Consider the following 18,684-nt stretch of genomic DNA (forward strand, 5'->3'; position numbering starts at 1 on the left):
GTTTTTAAAAAGATTTTATTTGTTTGAAAGGTAGAGTTACAGACAGAGGGAAGGAAAGACAGGGAGAAAGGTCTTCCATCTGCTGATTCACTCCCCAAATGGCTGCAATGGGCCGGAGCTGGGCTGATCTGAAGCCAGGAGCTTCTTCCAGGTCTCCCACGTGAGTACAGGAACCCAAGCACTTGGGCCATCTTCTGTTGCTTCCCCAGGCCATTAGTGGGAGCTGGATCAGAAGAGGAGCAGCTGGGACACGAGCTGGCACCCATATGGGATGCTGGCACCACAAGCGGAGGCTTAGCCCACTACACCAAAGTGCCGCCCCCCTTTTATTATTTAGTTTTATGTGTTAAACAATTTTTAGAATTTTAGTAAAATATTAATAATATAAAATTAGTGTACAATTCAGGGGCAGGAAGGATATCCACATTGTTGTGAAACCATAACAATTATTCCTCTTCATTGTCCCAAACTGTAACCCTGTGCCCATCAATAATAACTTCCTGTTCCCAGCCCTCAGCTGCTGGTAACTGAAGTTTTACTTTCTGCCTCTAAGAATTTGATTATTCTCCTATATAAGCAGAATTGTGCAATGTTTGTCCCTTTGTGTCTAGTATTTCACTTAGTATAATGTCTTCGAAGTTTTTCCATGTTCATACGTGTTTCAGGATTTCATTGCTTTTCAAAACTAATATTCCATTGTATATATATATATATATATATCACATTTTGTTGATCTGTTCATCCCTCAATGGATGTGTGAGTTTTTCCTGCCTTCTGGCTATTGTAAATCATGCTGCTGTGAACCCAGGTGTACAAATACCTGTTCAAGTTCTCACTTTCAGTTCTCTTGCATATGTATAAAGAAGTGAATTAGCTGTATCTGATGGTAATTTTTTAAAAATTTATTTATTTGAAAGGTAGAGCTACCAAGATAAAGAGGGAGGGAAAGGTAGAGTGAGATCTTCTATCTGCTGGTTCACTCCTCAAAAGGCCAGGGATGGGCCAGGCCAAAACCAGCAGCCAGGAATTCATCCTGATCTCCCATGTGGAGATATTCTGCTGCTTCCCTGGGCACATTAGCAGGAAGCTAGATGAAGAGTGGAGCAGCGGGGACTTCAACAGGTGCTGATATGGGATATTGGTGCCATAGGTATCAGCTTAGCCTGTTGTAGCACAACACAAGCCCCCTCCATGATAATTGTATGTTTAAATTTTTGAGGAACTACTACACTCTTCAGCAGCGGCTGTACCATTTTACATTCTCACCATCCTCTTTGCATCTTTTTCCAATGCTTGTTTTTATACTGAAAAAAATGTGTTCTTTTAGTAACTGCCATCCTATTGGTATGAAGTGATATCTTATTGTGAAGCATTGCTTTTTCATAGTTGGTTCTTGGATTTGACTGTAGTATTTTTTTTTCATTTTGTAATTTTTATTTAATGAATGCATTTTTTTTTATTTTTGACAGGCAGAGTGGACAGTAAGAGAGAGAGACAGAGAGAAAAGTCTTCCTTTGCCGTTGGTTTACCCTCCAATGGCTGCCACGGCTGGCGCGCTGCAGCTGGTGCACTGCTCTGATCCGAAGGCGGGAGCCAGGTGCTTCTCCTGGTCTCCCATGGGGTGCAGGGCCCAAGCACTTGGGCCATCCTCCACTGCCCTCCCAGGCCATAGCAGAGAGCTGGCCTGGAAGAGGGGCAACCGGGACAGAATCTGGTGCCCCGACCAGGACTAGAACCCAGTGTGCTGGCGCCGCTAGGCGGAGGATTAGCTTGTTGAGCATGGTGCCGGCCTATGAATGCATTTTTACATAGATACAACTTTAGGAATACAATGGTTCTTTTTCCCATACCCCACCCCCTCGTTCCCATCCCACCTCCCATTCCCTCTCCCATCTCCTTCTTCATTATGGATCATTTTTAGTATAGAGAGGTAATAGAGAGGTCAACTTTGGATTCCCCTGGTGTCCTCAACTTGCCTGCAGGTTTTTGAAGTAAAGATCAAGCAATGCAGGGACCACAGTCAGGAGTCAAATCTATGACTTTTCACCATGGGATGGGCCTCACTTTGTGGTGGTAACAGCGTGTCATCTCTGGGATACAAGACAAGCATGTTAACACTCTGACACATGCCGTGGGTGTAGGAGTAGGTCCTGTAAATTACATTACACAGCTCTCTTGCCCTGATTCCACATTCACCAGATGGAATCTTCTCATCTTCAGTTTTGTTTCCCAGCCTGTATAGGACATGAGCTCTGATCTGCTTGGTCGTTTTCTTCCTTATTGTAATTCAAGAAATGGATGCTGTTGTCTTAAATCCTTCTCCCATGCTTGATCAGTGTGACTCAGTCTGTAAGGGCTTCTCACCCCTGGAAGACAAAGTCCAGCTCTCTGAAGCCACAGAGCTGGGGATTTAGCTGTAGTCATGTCCCACCTGGCTGGGCTAGTGTGCCTGGACCGCTCATCTCCCCTTCCCCCCATGCTTCTAGGGCCATGTTGGCTATGATCCAGGCTTTGTTTGCAGTATCCGGGCACTCAGACTCTTGTAATAAAAGACATTACACTTGGCAGTTTATAAACACGGGAATGTGTTGCACATAGTTCTGGAGACTGCAAAGTCTGAGATCAAGGCATCAGCAAATTTGGTGTCTGATAAGTGTTCTCTGCTCACATAGGAAGTGCCTTGTTGCCATGTCCTCGCATGGTGGAAGAGAGTGAGGAACCTCACCTCTTTCGTAAGGGCACTAATCACATTCAGGAGGCTTGAGCCTAAGCCTTCATGACCTCATCACCTGCCAAGGCCCTCATCTATTGATACCATCACGTTGCATATTAGTTTCCAACACATGAATTGGGGAATAGCATGTGGACATGCAGGAGTGGCCCCCGCACTGATGGTGCTTCCGGAAAGAGGCCAGAGGAAAGAGAAGGCCATGCGAGGACTGGTCTGTGTGGTCTTATCACAGCCTTTACCATATTGTTCTGGAAAGATCTGGGACTGACTCCAAAAATGTCTCTAAAGGCCCAAAGGCAATCATTGTATTCCGAGCCCAATGTTTAGGCAATTAACATTTTCTGGACTATGCTAGGGAGTACACAGGGCCAGGGAACATTAACTAGATGTCCTGGGCATAACTGGAAGAGGAGGATCTGTGAATCCAAACTGCTTGCTTATTTCCTTTGAGGCACCAGCTGGTGAAGAAAGGCCACCCCCTTGTTCATTAAGCAAGTGTTCCTTTCAGGTGAAAGCCGATTATCTGTGGAAAACCTTGAGACCCATTTCTGGCCTTGGAAGCGTTCTTCTGTTACACGGATTCTGCTTTTATGATAGAGGAAGTCACTGGGCTTTGGGATACTTGTTCATATCTTGCTCCTAGAAATGAGTTGCTGCTGTACAGGAGAGAGGCGGGGATAGACAGGAGATGATACACCCAGCATTTAATTCTCAGCTGTCAGTCACCATGTGTTGTTGAAATCTGCTGGGCAACTTTTGTATGTTTTCCAGGAAACACCAGGGAATGGCATAAAACTTGGAAATGTAAAGAAATTTGGGAAGCACACTTATATTGAGAAGGGAGAAGGGAGGAGGAACCCAGTCCGTGTGTGTGTGTGTGTGTGTGTCTGTGTATGTCAGAGAGACAGAAAGATCCTGAATTTTGTGGCCCAAGTTCCAGGCTTCAAAGGTAACAGTCACGCTCAAGTCAAAGAATAATAGTCTGGAAAAGATTCTAAAGTCCCAGAAGAAATCTTAGGATCTCTATTATCAAAGGAGAGAAAAATTTATGCCCTGTGAAAAATGTATTGATTCCAAATGATTACAAAGTGTTAAAAAAAAAAACCACTAAATTTGATTGGAGGGTGTCTGATCATGTAAGTCCTATGTAACCAACCAATCTAACTTAGTTCATAAACTAATGGGAAGCCTGAGGAAGAGAGTCTTGTACGACTCACTGAGACTCACAGTCACAGGGGCTGAGCCTCCGTCACAGGCCGCCCGACTGACTCAGATAAGGCAGGAAGCCCAGGTGTACCCGGCTCAGCTGTCCCTGTACTGCCGTCCATTTTCTGCGCATGAGTGCTTCCTGCCACGTGGCAGGCCAGAGTTCTCAGAACTGGTCCTGGTTCTGAAGGCTGCCTGGTACACGAACCTTCCTTTGTTCAATTAACTCAAAGTTAATTTGACTAGGGTTTTTCCTTTTAACAAGGGAATCAGCAGACTTGGTAATTAATTGGTAAGTGCGAACAGAAGGTGATGGTTCACAAGGAATTTATAAACAGAAGGAATAAACTGGAGAATAGAACGGTCAGCATTTCTTAGGCACTGCTGTGAGCATCCTCCAGCTCACGCACACACAGCGCAGGCAGCCTGGCGCCAGGGCTTACTCACTGAGTACCGAGGCTGTGGGAGCTCTCAGTTGAGAGGGTCTCTGGTATTCCCTGGGTGGAGACACCCACCCAGACACTGGCAGTTCTGAGTTACATACCAGATTGTCCCTCTGAGCAGTGAGGGGTTAAGCTTTTACAGCTGTGACTCTGAAGTTCTGACTGTAGGCTCTCAGCCACTGAAGTGCAGCATGCAGGACTTTGTTTTTGGTGTCTTGGGTCTCTTTACTGGAAGTGGGAGACAGGGTGAGAAGTCAGGAGGTGACTTCCCTGTGCTGTGGGACAGCTGTTATTGCTGGAAATAGGAGGGAGGGGGAGATTAGAACAGGTAACAACAAAGACCTTTCTGTCCAGGTTAGAAGCGGTTGGTGGTCCTCGGTGGCATGCCTGCTTTGGGAGTTTTGGGATTGAAGAGAAATAATATAGGATCGTCACAAGTAGGAATGGACCTACCCTGAAAGGACCATTAGGTCTCTCTGTACAAGCTGGTCACCATGGGTGTTTGAATCGGTGGCACTGGCTGGCGTTTCTCGGAGCATTTCCGGCTGTGCCATCAGATATGTGTATATGTGTGTTCGTGTGTGTGCTTGTTTTTCAGGGTGTCTGGGCACCATTTACATCCTTCCACTTAATGTGCTTGTTCCATGCCAGGATTGGCAGTCACTTGAAAATCTCATCCACCCTTTCCCATAGAAATAAAGGTTGTCCAGCTCCAAGAGCACAGCCCCTTTGGCATGCGTGCCATCATCAGCCACCAAGTGTGTTGGTGAAGAACCTTGTTTCTCTTTATGGGAAGTTCCCTGTCCTAGCACATCTCCCACATAGGAGAGTGCAGAGAATTGCTTGATTTGTCTTGAAGAAGGAAAGGGAGTGTGCAGGAATGATAAGGGAACCTGCATTGCAGGAGCAAAGATTGGAAAGACAAGAGAAGATAGAACACGTTGACAGTGCAGGTGAGGAGAAGGGGTGGTGGCTCAGCAAAAGGTATCTGGGGCTTGCTGATCAAGCTCTCTGCTTGGGTTTAGTTTTTCCTCGTCATGTTCTCCCAACCCCCTGTAGCTTGTCTTGGCCCTCACTACCCTGTTCCTACATCAGGTATGGCTTTAAGGTACAGTGGCAATTGTCATTATTATTTTGTTGGCAACAGAGCTTTCAGCTGCTCAAAAGAGCAATTTTTCTCTGCTGCTCTAGGAAGCTTGTTGAGGATATGCTTCCTGTTAAACAAGTGACTCTCAATAGCGCAAACGCAGGGAAGAAAAACGCATTAAGAAAATCTTGGCGAGGGCAAGAGTGGGGCTCAGGAACATCAGAAGCCCAGAGGGCAGCTGCCCCCACGAGCCTGCTGCTTCATGACTGTTGTGATCAGGAGACAGCAGCTGCCAGCTTTTCGGTACTCAGTGAGTAAGCCCTGGCACCAGGCTGCCTGCGCTGTGTGTGTGTGAGCTGGAGGATGCTCACTGTGCTGAGAGAAGTGGACTCGGGGGGCTGCTACCCAGACACGCTGGCGGTTTGCGGATGATGAGCAGGTCTAGCTTACATTTCAGCAAAGCTCAGAGGGGCAACCTTGGGCTTCAGTAATGGGCATGAGACAACATCTTTCCTTCCCACAGCCTGCTGTTTATGCCTTGTGTCTACACTGATGAGTTTGAGGCTTGAATGCAGAAAATTGTGACTTGTGGACTCTTTTAAAGGCCCTGGGTGAGTGCTTTAAAGGAGAGGTCAGAGATTTGGTCCTCCAGGCCTACCTTTGGGAAGCAAGAACTGAGAGGAAATGGCCAAGGAAAACAAAAGCCCTTCCTTTTATGTGAAGGCTGGTGACACACCAGGCTGGCCCTGGTGCTCACCAGCTCTCATCACCAGGTACCTCCTAGAACATTGCTCCTCTGTTATGGTACATTTGGTCTAAAGGAACCTCTGCACCTGCATTATGTTCTGCACACAAGTGAACTGTAACTGGACTTGACATGTGGACAGTTTGCAACCTATTCTTGTGACAAGTAGCTAAGACCAGCCAATCGCAAACAGCCAATTGTTCAAACCACATTCAGATAAGACAGATGAGAGCTGTAACTAATCCATCTGCCTCCATACCTCACTTCCAGTTCCAGGATGTCCCTTCCTTTTCTCTGACTATATATATAATACAAGCATGTGGTTGAGTCTGGCATTCTGAGTCATTTTTGATCTGGACCAATGTCTAATTGCAGAGTTACAAAGCCAATTAAGATCTACAGAGTAGGGCTGGCACCGTGGCTCACTTGGATACTCCTCCACCTGTAGCACCAGCATCCCAGGTTCTAGTCCCGGTCGGGGCGCCGGATTCTGTCCCAGTTGCTCCTCTTCCAGTCCAGCTCTCTGTTGTGGCCCAGGAGGGCAGTGGAGGATGGCCCAAATGTTTGGGTCCCTGCACCCATATGGGAGACCGGGAGGAAGTACCCAGCTCCTGGCTTCGGATCAGCACAGCACCGGACATGATGGCCATTAGGAGAGTGAACCAATGGAAGGAAGACCTTTCTCTCTGTCCCTCTCTAACTGTCTATAACTTTCTCTCCCACTGTCTAACTCTGCCTGGCAAAAAAAAAAAGATAATAAAAAAGATCTACAGAGTAGATTTGTTATAATTTTATCTTTTAACACTTAACATAGTCTTTGTACTTTCAGGACCTTTGCACATGTAACTTTGATAATGTTTTGGCAGTACATCCCTTAATCATTAATTCAGAGGAAAGAAAATAATGTAAGGAAGAGAAAAAGAAGGAATAAGAAATACTATTGGGGCTAGCATATGGCACAGAGAGTTAAGCTGCTACTTGGTGCCGGCATCTTGCATTCATTTTGGAGCACTGGTGTGGTCTTGGCTGCTCTGCTTCAGATCCAGCTCCCTGCAAATGTGCCTGGGAAGGCAGCAGAAGGTAGCCCAAGGTCTTGGGCCCCTGTCACCCATGTGGGAGACCCAAATGCTATTCCTGGCTCCTGACTTTGGCTTGGCCCAGCCCAGGCATTTGGGAGGGAACCAGCCTGGACCATTTGGGAGGGGGTCATTTGGGAAGATCGATCCTCTCTCTCCTTCTGTATCAATATACTTTTCAAATAAAATAATTCCTTTTAAAAGAGTAAAATACTGTATGCTAGGTGCATACAGGTTACTATGTTCTGAAAGCTGATACTTAAACATTTTATTCACTAGTTCCTGACCAGACCTGTGAGGGTGCTATGACTTTTTTTTTTAATTTCTTTGTATAAAGAGATTTATGTACTTCGTGTATACAATTTTAAACCCATAATGATATTTCTCACCATCCTTTCCTCTTTCTCTCTCTCCTCTTTCCTTCCTTTTTCCCCCTTTTAATTTTTGTGATAATAGACTTTCAATTTTTAGATTTCTGAGGAATCTCCATAGTGTTTTCAATAAAGTTTACATTCCCACAGTGTTTTAGGGTGCCCTTTTCTTCACATCCTCACCAGCATTTGTTGTTTTTGGATTTTTAGATGATAGCCATTATAACTGGGGTGGAATAAAAACTCTTCGTGGTTTTCATTTGCATTTCTCTGATGGCTAGTGACGCTGAGCATTTTTTCATGTGTATGTTGGCCATTTGTATTTCATCCTTTGAAAATGCCTATTCATTTTCTTTGTCCGTTTCTCAACTGGATTGTTTGGTTGTTGTTGAGTTTCTTGCGCTCCTCATATATTTTAGATTTAATTCTTCATCAGATGAATGAGTTGCAAATATTTTCTCTCATTCTATCTTTACTTTGTTGAGTGTTTTCTTTGCAGTGCAGAAGTTTCTTAGCTTGATGTAATTCCATTTGTCCATTTTTGCTTTTATTGCCTGTGCATCTGGTGTCTTATCCAAGAAGTCTTTGCCTATGCCAGAGTCCTGCAATGTTTCAGGTCTTAGGTTTAGATTCTTAATCCATTTTGAGTTGACTTTTGTATAGCATGTAAGGTAGGGGTCTAGTTTCATACTTTTGCGAAGAGAGACCCAATTTTCCTAACACCACTTCTTGAAGAGACTGTCTTTTCTCTGGGGAGTGATTTTAGAGATCCAATTTTCCTAACACCATTTGTTGAAGAGACTGTCTTTTCTCTGGGGAGTGATTTTAGCTCATTCCCAAAGATTAGTTCATTGTAGATTTGTAGATTAATTTCTGGGGTTTCTAATCTGCTCCATTTGTCCACATGTCTATTCTTGTGTCAATACTAGGCTATTTTGATTATAACAGCCCTGTAACATGTCTTGAAATCTGGTATAGTGATGACAGACTTCTATTTTTATTGTGTAAGATTGCTTTAGGTATTCCGGGTCTCTTGTGTGTCCATATGAATTTTAGTATCTTTTTTTCTAGTTCTAAGAAGCATGTTTGATTTTGATTGGGATCTCATTGAATCTGTATATTGCTTTGGCTCATACGGACATTTTGTTGATATTAATTCTTCCAATCCACCCAAATGGAAGGTTTTCAAATTTTTTATATATCTTCTTGTATTTCTTTCCTTAATGTTTTGTAATTTTTGGTAGTGCTCTTTCATGTCCCTGGTTAAATTTATCCCAAGGTATTTAAATATTTTACAGTTATTATAAATGGTACTGATATTACAAGTGATTTCTCAGATTTTTATGTGTGGTGTTTACATTTTGTAACTTTGCCATATTCTCTTAAGAGTGTCAATAGTCTCTTAGTGGACTCTTTGGCTATAGGATCATATCACCTGCAAATAGGGATAATTTGACTTCTTCCTTTCCCATTGTATCCTTTTGATTTCTTTTTCTTGCCTAATGTCTCTAGATAAAACTTCCAGAACTATATTGAATAATGATAGTGAAAATAATCATCCTTCTCTGGTTCTAGGTCTTAGTGGAGTGCATTCAATATGATGTTGGCTGTGGGTTTGTTATACATTGCCTTGATTGCTTTTAGGTATATTCCTTCTATATCCTTAAGATATTTATCATGAAAGGATGTTGTATTTTATCAAATACATCCTCTGCATCTATTGAGATAATCATATGGTTTTTATTCTTCATATGTTAAGGTGATATAAAATATTTATTGATTTGTGTATATTGAATCATCCCTAGGATAAATCCCACTTGGTCCAGGTGGATTATCTTTTTTATATGTTATTGGATTTGATTAGCTAGTGTCTTATTGAGGATTTTTGCCTCTGTGTTCATCAGAGATATTCGTCTATAGTTTTCCTTCTTTGTTGTATCTTTTTCTGGTTTTGGAATTAAGATGATGCCGTCTTCAAAGAAGGACTTTGGGATGATTCCCTATCTTTCAATTGTATTGGGTAGTTTAAGAAACATTGGGATTACTTCTTTAAAGCTTGATAGAATTCAGCAGCGAAGCCATTGAATCCTGGGCTTTTCTTTGTTGAGAGTGTCTTTATTACAGATTCGATCTCTATCTTGGTTACTGGTATATTTAGGTTTTCTATGTCTGTGACTCAATTTTGGTAGATTGTATGTGTCCAGAAATCTATCATTTCTTTTAGATTTTTCCAATTGTTGGCATATAGCTGTTGGTAAAAATTCCTGATGATTCTTTTTATTCCTGTCATATCTGTTATAACATTTTCTGTAACGTTTTCATCTCTGATTTTGTTGCTTTGGATCATCAGCTCCCCACCCCCTTTTTAGTTAGTTAGGCCAGTGGTTTATCAGGTTTTTTTAAAAATGTTTTTAAAGGCTCTTCATTTTCACTGAACTTTTGTATCATTTTTTAAATTTCAATTTTGTTTATTCTCTATTTTTTATTCTTTTTTTCCTCCCACACATTTTGATTTCTTCTTGTTTTTCTAGGTCCTTGAGATGCATTGTTAGGTCATTTATTTGATGCCTTTCCAACTTCTTGATGTAAGCACTCATTGCTATAAACTTTCCTCTAACACTGCTTTTGCCATATCCCATGAGTGTTGAATAGTTGTGTTGTCATCTTCATTCATTACTAGGACTTCTTAAATTTTCCTTTTGATTCCTTCTGTGATCTGCTGTTTATTCAGGAGCATGTCCTTTAGTCTCCATGTGTTTGTACATTTTCTAGTTTCTTATGTTGTTCATTTCCAATTCCATTCCACTGTGGTCATAAAAAAGATATGTGGTATGATTTCAGATATTTTAATTTATTAAGGCTTTTTTTAAAAAAAAGATTTATTTATTTATTTGAAAGGCAGAATTAGAGAGTGAGAGAGGCAGAGAGAGAGAGAGAGAGGCAGAGAGAGAGGTCTTCCATTCACTGCTTTGTTCACTCCCCAAATGGCAACAATGGCTGTACCTGGGCTGATCCAAAGCCAGGAGTTGGGAGCTTCTTCTGGGTCTCCCACATGGGTGCAGGGGCACCCACGCATGTTAGCAAGGAGCTGGTTTGGAAGTGGAGCAACTGGGACTGAAACTGCTCCCTGTATGGGATTCAGGCATTGCAGGCTGTGGCTTTACCCACTATGCCACAGCTCTGGCCCCAATCTTATTTTATGGCCTAGCATATGATCTATCTTACAGAAAGTTCCATGTACTGATGAAAAGAATGAATATTTTTCAGCTGTGGGATGAAAGTCTCTATAAGTATTAATTAGATCAATTTGGTCAATAGTTCAGATTAACTCTGCTGCTTCTTTATTGATATTTTATACAGTTGATCTATCCATTGATGAAAGGGAGGTGTTGAAGTCCTCCATTATTATTGTGTTGGAGCATATGTCTCCCTTTAAATCCAGTAACATTTGTTTTAGATAGCCAGGTGCCCTTTCACTGAGTGCATATACATTTACTATGGTAATATCTTCCTATTGAATTTGTCCCTTAACCATTACATAATGCCTCCCTTTGGTCCTTTTTACCAGTTTTTGTGTTAAAGTCTATTTTATCTGATATTTTGATGGCTACTCCTGCCCATTTTTTATTTCTGTTTGCATGGAATATCTTTTCCCATCTTTTCACTTTAATTCTGTGTGTATCTTTGTTGGTGAGGTATGTTTCTTGTAGTTGGCAAATAGATGGGTTATATTTTTAGTCTGTTAGGCCGGTCTGTATCTTTTAATTGAATAATTCAGTCCATTAACATTCAGGGTTATTATTGATAAACCATGACTTGGCCTTGCCATTTTTACATAAATATTCATCTTGTTTGTTTTGTATCTCTTCTGTACTCTTGTTAGGAGGTTTCCTGCCTTCACATTCTTTCATGATGTTGGTCTTCCTCTGTTTCTGTGTGTGGTATATCTTAAGTACCATTTGTAAGACTGGCCTTCATTTATAAATGAACATTTCACTGGGTACAATATTCTGAGTTGACAGACAGGCTTTTTTGTTTTAGGGCTTAGACTGCATCTCTCCATTCTCTCATAACTGTAGGTTTCTGATGAGAAATCTGCTGTAAATCTAATTGGAGTTCCTTTAAAAGTATCTGATGTCTCTCTCTCACATACTTTAGTGTCTTTCTTTATGTTTTATTTTTGAAAGTTTGACTATAATGTGTTGTGAAGATATTTTCTGATACTGTCTATTTGGGGTTCTTTGCATTTTCTGTACTTGAATGTCCATATCTTTCACTGTTTCTTTTCAATCTGAGAGTCTCAGGTAATATTTTAGACTTTTGAGGCCGTATCATCTCTGTCATAAACCATTAAATTCTTATGTTTTAAGCTAACCATACTTGGAAAATACAAAAATAAGTTGGAGGCTGTGTTCCAATAAAATTTTATTTATGGACACTGGCTCTCATATTTGAATTTCATGGAATATTCAGATGTTGTGAAATACTATTATCCTTTTGATTATTTTCAAGCATTTTTAAATGTGACGTTGGCTACCACATACGGGGGATCACCACAGTGTGATGGTGTTCAGAGTAATGTGACCAGGGAGAGAGCAGCCCTGGGGTTTGCAGGTGCTACTTAGAGAATAAACAGCACTCCACTTTTATTTTCTTCTCTGGTTTATGTATTTTTCATTATTTTCCTGTTCTAGGCAAAACCTCATCCTTCGTTCTAATCTGCTTATTATATCAGCTGTGGTGTTGATTTCTAATAAAAATAACATCAAACCAGACTTCATCTTATTTTCCTTAGGAAAAAAATGGAGAGTAAGATAACTTCATTTTTGAGTTGATAGAATAACACAAATCCCAAGATTTAAGTATTCATCATTATAACTTTTAAGCAATCTAAATGAATGACTTTTGAGATATTTGTATTATAATCTTACTCATTTGTCTAAAGCACTTAGACTGATGAAGCACATGGTGAATTTGGTAGGAATTGGCTGACCCAGGAATAAGTAGTATCTGAACAGATCAAGACTTTTATCTCCCAGACCAGCATTTCTCAGCTCATCATCATCATCTTCATCAGGGTGGCTACTGTTTATTGATCAGAACTTGGGTCTTGGCCAGTGCCGTGGCTTAACAGGCTAATCCTCCGCCTTGCGGCGCCGGCACACCAGGTTCTATTCCCAGTTGGGGCGCTGGATTCTGTCCTGGTTGCCCCTCTTCCAGGCCAGCTCTCTGCTATGGCCCAGGAGTGCAGTGGAGGATGGCCCAAGTGCTTGGGCCCTGCACCCGCATGGGAGACCAGGATAAGTACCTGGCTCCTGGCTTTGGATCAGCACGGTGCGCCGGCTGCAGTGGCCATTGGAGGGTGAACCAACAGCAAAGGAAGACCTTTCTTTCTGTCTCTCTCTCTCACTATCCACTCTGCCTGTCAAAAAAAAAAAAAAAAAGCTAAACAGTCCTTTGAAAGTATAAAATAAGTAGGCTGTGTTCCAGTAAAAGTTTATTTATGGACCCTGGACTCTCATATTTGAATTTCATGGAATAGTTTTATGTTGTTTTTGATTGTTTTCAATCATTTTAAAATGTAGAAACATTGTTCCCTTGCAGACTGCATAAGGACACTGAAGGTGGCCAACAAATCTGATCTCGATGATGGGAGTAGGCAAGGAAAGAGAGTTGGGAAGGACACACATGCTGGGAAGGTATCCTATGTATGCATGCATTCCAGTTTGAGGAGGCTCAAGATAAGGGGATATAGTGATGGCCCTATTCATGACCTTGTAAGACTGTAGGATTTTGGACTGTGGCCTGATAGCAATGGAAATCCATGTACAGTATTAAGCAGAAAAGTGACAAGTGCAATTTGTCTTTGTAAAAGATCACTGGTTGATGAATACAGGATGGATTGCAGTGGTCAGTAAGAGTGGAAGTAGAAGATCCAGTTAGGAGGCCAGAGAAGTGGGCTTAGAAGCAATGATGGTATCCACGGGTGACTGCAGCGAGAACCATTTCTTGACAACAGTCTTTTCAGGTCATCATGAAGATCAGTTTTGCAGATGAGGAAAATGTGGCTGGGAGAGATTAAGTGTCTTGCCTGGGGTCAGTGCTGTGGCTTAGTGGATTGAGCTGCCCCCTGCACTGCTGGCGTCCCATAGGGGTGCTGGTTCGAGCGCCAGCTGCTCTACTTCTGATGCAGCTCCCTGTTAATGGCCTGGGAAAGCAGCAGAAGATGGCCCAAATCCTTGGGCCCCTGCATTCACATGGGAGACCCAGAAGAAGCTCCTGGCTCCTGGCTTTGGATAGGCCCAGCTCTGGCCATTGTGGCCATTTTGGGAGGGAAACAGAAGATGGAAAAATATCTCTCTCTGCCTCTCTGTAACTGCCTTTCAAATAAATAAATAAATCTTTAAAAAATTGTCTTGCCTGGTGACATAACTAATAGAGGTAACATAAAGGTTAACAGTCTGGTCTTCTGACTTCAAGTTCAGTGCCTTTTCCTTTGTAGTGTGAAATTCTTTATGTTTGCAGATAGCAATTATGTTTATGCTAATGCAACACTTATTGCTGAACCCTGCCTCTGAGGAGCTACTCTGTTCTTTCACAATTCTTTTCTTCTGGAGCAAGTGCTTATAAATGAGGACGGTGCCTCTTGGGCTGGGGTTGTTAATTTTCATTTCCTGAAGAGATTCATTTCATCGTTGAGGGAAATAGCCTCTTGTTCAAATAATAAAAAGGCCAAGGATGACATTGTGGTAATGATCGCAGGTTATTTGTGTGCTGATGTGGGAATGGTGGCTGAATGCTTACAAGGAGGAAAGGTCAGACTTTCTATGATCTCTGCAGCTTTCTCTCCCCGGTGAGAGATGGCACGTTCTCTCCTCCTTTTGGAGAACTCATTGGTCTGCCTCGGCCCTCAGCCGATCAGCAGCTCTGAGACGGGCCTGCATCCACGGGTGGGGCTTGTGCTGCAGCAGCCGCGAGGGTGGCTCTGCCCGTAGTGCGGTAGGAGAAGTGGACTTCAGAAAGGAGGCAGAATCTTGGTTTCGGCTGGCATCTCATTCAGATTTTGCTTTCTATTACTATTTATCAGTTTCTTCCCTTCTCCCATTACAGGAGAATCCCTGTGAAGTCCTGGCATGTGTTTTAGGCATCTCTGCCCACACCATGGTGTACAGTATATTGCACACAGTAGATGTTCAAACACGGTAATTAATACAGACTGTATTACTTGTCACTTTGGGCATCCATGCTGTATAGTGAAACGCTTCCCAAAGAAGTCAGAATTTTCTAGTCTAAAATCCCTCTCCCTCTGTTTTTCCAGTATTTGTAAATAGATAAATAGATTTTAAAAATACACAAAGGAGTAGACATTGTGGCACAGTAGGTTAAACTGTCGCTTGGGACACTGCATCCTATATCAGAGTGCTTCTGATCCAGCTTCCTGCTAATGTGTTTGGGAGATAGCAAATGATGGTTCAAGTTCTTACGTCCCTGCCACTCATGTGGGAGACCTGGATGGAGTTATGGTTTTCTGGATTTAGCCTGCCCGAGGCCTGGCTGTTATAGACATTTGAGGGAGTAGATGGAGGATCTCTCTCTCTCTCTTTCTCTCTCTCTCTCCTTCCAACTCCCCCCCCCCCCCCACTTTTAAATAGATGAAAATCAATAAGTAAGTGTTTTATAAAAATAACAATCAGTTAACAAAGAAAAAACTTAGGAAATCCTGAAAATGTGATAAATCTCAACAGCAAGCAATGGGCCAAATTCAGATGTCTATTGAAGATCTCCCATTGCACAACTTTGGTCACCAGTTTTCCCCCACTGCAGTTCATTAGATTTAGATTACATGTCTTCATGTTGCACAGTAGGCACTTAATAGACATATGGAGACCTACTTTATTTATGAGACTGATTTTTTAATTCTCTGCAATAAATAAAATTATTTACATTTGGAGATACAGGCCCATCAGGCCAAAGTTGTAAGTACAGGGGTTGTGAAACACTCTCTCCTTTTCCTTATTTTCTTCATCAGTTATTGAACACTGGTTAAATGCTAGGCATCGAGTTTAGGTCACACACAAAATCATATGTGATGTCTGATATCAAATATATTTCAGTTTAGTGGAGAGATAAAAGGAAATCATAGCCACTTGGAGTGGGCAGCCAATGAGAACCTCACCCTGACTTAGCAGGCAGACCCTCCCTGAGGCCTGTGCCACTGAACTCCTGGATGTGGTCAAGAGTAATTCAGATAACTGTGCAGTTATGGATGAATTAACAGGTTTTGCACTTGCCTTTCTCCATTTGTGCAGGGTGGAGATGTCTGCCCAGAGGTTAATTTCTAACAGGACCTCCCAGCAATCTGCATCCAACTCTGATTACACCTGGGAATATGAGTATTATGAGATTGGACCAGTTTCCTTTGAAGGACTGAAGGCTCACAAATGTAAGTGCTATACAGTTCTTCATTGTAAGCATAATATGTATTTGCTGTAATCTGTGAAAATCCCAGTGGCTACGTCTAAACATTCTGTCTTATGACTCTGTCCTCTACCTGCAAAATCCCACAAAACATGCTCTGCACCCATAGGCTGATTTCCCAGGGTCATATTACAAAGGGCCCTTGATGATTCTAATTAACGAAGGATGTAAAAGATTCCCTTAATGGGGTAATGTGAATCACCATCAGCCATAAATTGAGGTGTTTTTCAAAGTAAAACCACTCCAGCTCCCCCAAACTGTGCATGTTTGAACTATTAAAGCATATGTACAAAAATAGAATCTGGAATCACTATTTGAAGAGCTGTTTTGTAACACATAGTCGACAGCATCCTTTCAACCCAATTGGTTTTCCAGAGCTGTGCCGATGAGTCTGTGTGTGCACACTATTGAACGAGATTAGCCTGTGATCATTCCTAACTCCGTGTTAACGGCATGAATTGTGTTTCATGTTATTAGAGTGATCAGTGATCCAGCACAGAGCAAGGAAATGTTCAGCTCTGTTGATAACTGAACACTGAGTGGTCACCATGAATCATCTTTGTTTTATTAAGTAGAGCTGGCATCGGAGACAATCTCCTCCCAGATCCTGTCTTGAATACCTTGTAAGTCTGAGGGGTGTTCAAAAAAAAAATGAAAATGCATATTACGAAAAATGGTTCATGATTTCAAAACTTTTTATACCAAAACAAACTTAGCTTTTAATTCCATTTTTCTCCACAAGCTTTTTACACTCTTCTGGTCTGCCTGAGGTGTTTGTTTCACATTGAACATGTGCAACACTGGACACTGAGACAGAGTGGTGGGATCCTTAGGAAATGAGGGAGCCTAGAGTCTGAGACACAAATGGAGCAAAGAAAGGCGTTCACTCCTCTGGCTGCTCCCCCTCTGACCTGCCTTGGCATTCTCAATCTCTTGCACCCACCTGCTGTTGTCCTCTGCAAGGAGGATTTCTATTTTTGTTTCTTAAACAAAACTCACGTACCCTTCCCACCAGAAGCAAATAGCAATAAGCAAGTGATTTTACTCATTCTTTATTGATGTCTATTCAATGTTTTATAGGAAAAAAAGCACATGAATCCCTTAGGATGTGCTGTCATTGATTATTCGATGGAAGGCTGTTGCAGGCTGAGTGCGAATTCACCCTTCCTAATTTACCTACATGCCTTCATCTGATGTTTTGCTGGGATAATCTTTAGGTCAGGACCCTTGCTGGTCATGAATTATGATGGAAATCAAAATGAGTGGGTGGATTTCTATCCGTTTCCCTGTAACATGGGCTTTACTTCAGCTTTATTTGTGTGCCCATTCACTCCTATCTCTCATTCTCAGTTTAAGGGGCGCAGAAGACAAGCCTGTTGCTTTAGTTTTGATTGGAACCTTTCTGGAGACAACTGAGGGAACTCTGTTCTTTTAAAAAATATTTAAGAATTTATTTATTTAATTGAAAGAGTTAGAGAGAGGGAGAGGAGATAGAGTGAAAGAGAGAGAGATATCTTCCATCCACTAGTTTGTTCCCCAAATGGCTGTAACAGGGCTGGGCCTGGGCCAGGAGCCAGGATTTTCATCCAGGTCTTCTACATGGGTGGCAGGGGCCCAAGTACTTAAGCCATCTTCTGCTGCTTTTCCCAGGCCATTGGATGCATCAAAGATGGCAGCTTAACCTGCTACTCCGTCTTTTTTAAATTTTTAAAAAATGTATTTATTTGAAAGGCAGTGAGACACACAGAGAAAGAGACAGACACACATACATACAAAGAGTGAGCTCCCCATCTGCTGGTTCAGCTCCCAGATGCCCACAACTACTAGGATTGGACCAAGCTCCTGGAACTCAGTCCGGATCTCTCACATAGGTTACAGGGACCCAAGTACTTGAGTTGTCACCTGCTGTCCTCAGGGTGCACATTAGCAGACAGCTGGTATGGAGAGTGAAGCCTGAAGTTGAACCCAGGCACTACAATGTGGGATGTTGGCATCCTAAGCAGTGGCTTAACCATGGCACCAATTACATGCTCCTGAGGAAAACCTTTTTTCAAGCCTATTATATTCTAGGAATAATTTCAGTCGGAAGAAAAAATCCTGCAAAGTGTGCATTATTGTACTAACTATATCATTAGTAAGGACTGCTTTTGTTTTAACATTCACATTATGAAAAACAAAACTGCCCAAGTGAGCACATCTCGTTCTGATGTAAGAGATCTAAATGAGGTAGAGAACTGTAGCTTCAGGAGCCTGTTAATAAATGAGACACTCAGAGCAGAATAGAAAACAAACAAAACCCCTGATACTCCGGCAAATGAAAATATTACATCAACTATTTTCATGTGTGTACTAATACAGTCTCTTCCATTGTAAAATACTGCGATTCTGACCTTCAAGTGTGACTCCTTATTCTGTTAAGAAAAATGCAAATCCAGTTATGTTCAGATTCCAAAGAATAGAAGCAGGACATTTCAAGAGGAAGCATTTAATGAAGGTAGGAATGACCCTAACAGTTATCCTAATTTGCTTTACTTGTAATGGATCATA

The 18,684-nt window shown here is 42.0% G+C and overlaps 1 protein-coding gene across 1 annotated transcript in view; it reads left to right on the forward strand.

Annotated features, from left to right (window-relative positions):
- The first annotated feature begins 15,975 nt into the window (after positions 1–15,975).
- Positions 15,976–18,684, forward strand: part of MRAP2 (melanocortin 2 receptor accessory protein 2) — a 31,272-nt gene continuing 28,563 nt past the window's right edge. Inside the window, exon 1 of the mRNA XM_062187593.1 lies at positions 15,976–16,102. Within this exon, the coding sequence (XP_062043577.1) occupies positions 15,976–16,102 (127 nt within the window). The remainder of the gene's footprint in view (positions 16,103–18,684) is intronic.

Source organism: Lepus europaeus, chromosome 3 (assembly GCF_033115175.1).
Source record: "Lepus europaeus isolate LE1 chromosome 3, mLepTim1.pri, whole genome shotgun sequence".
In the NCBI taxonomy this organism is placed as follows: domain Eukaryota; kingdom Metazoa; phylum Chordata; class Mammalia; order Lagomorpha; family Leporidae; genus Lepus; species Lepus europaeus.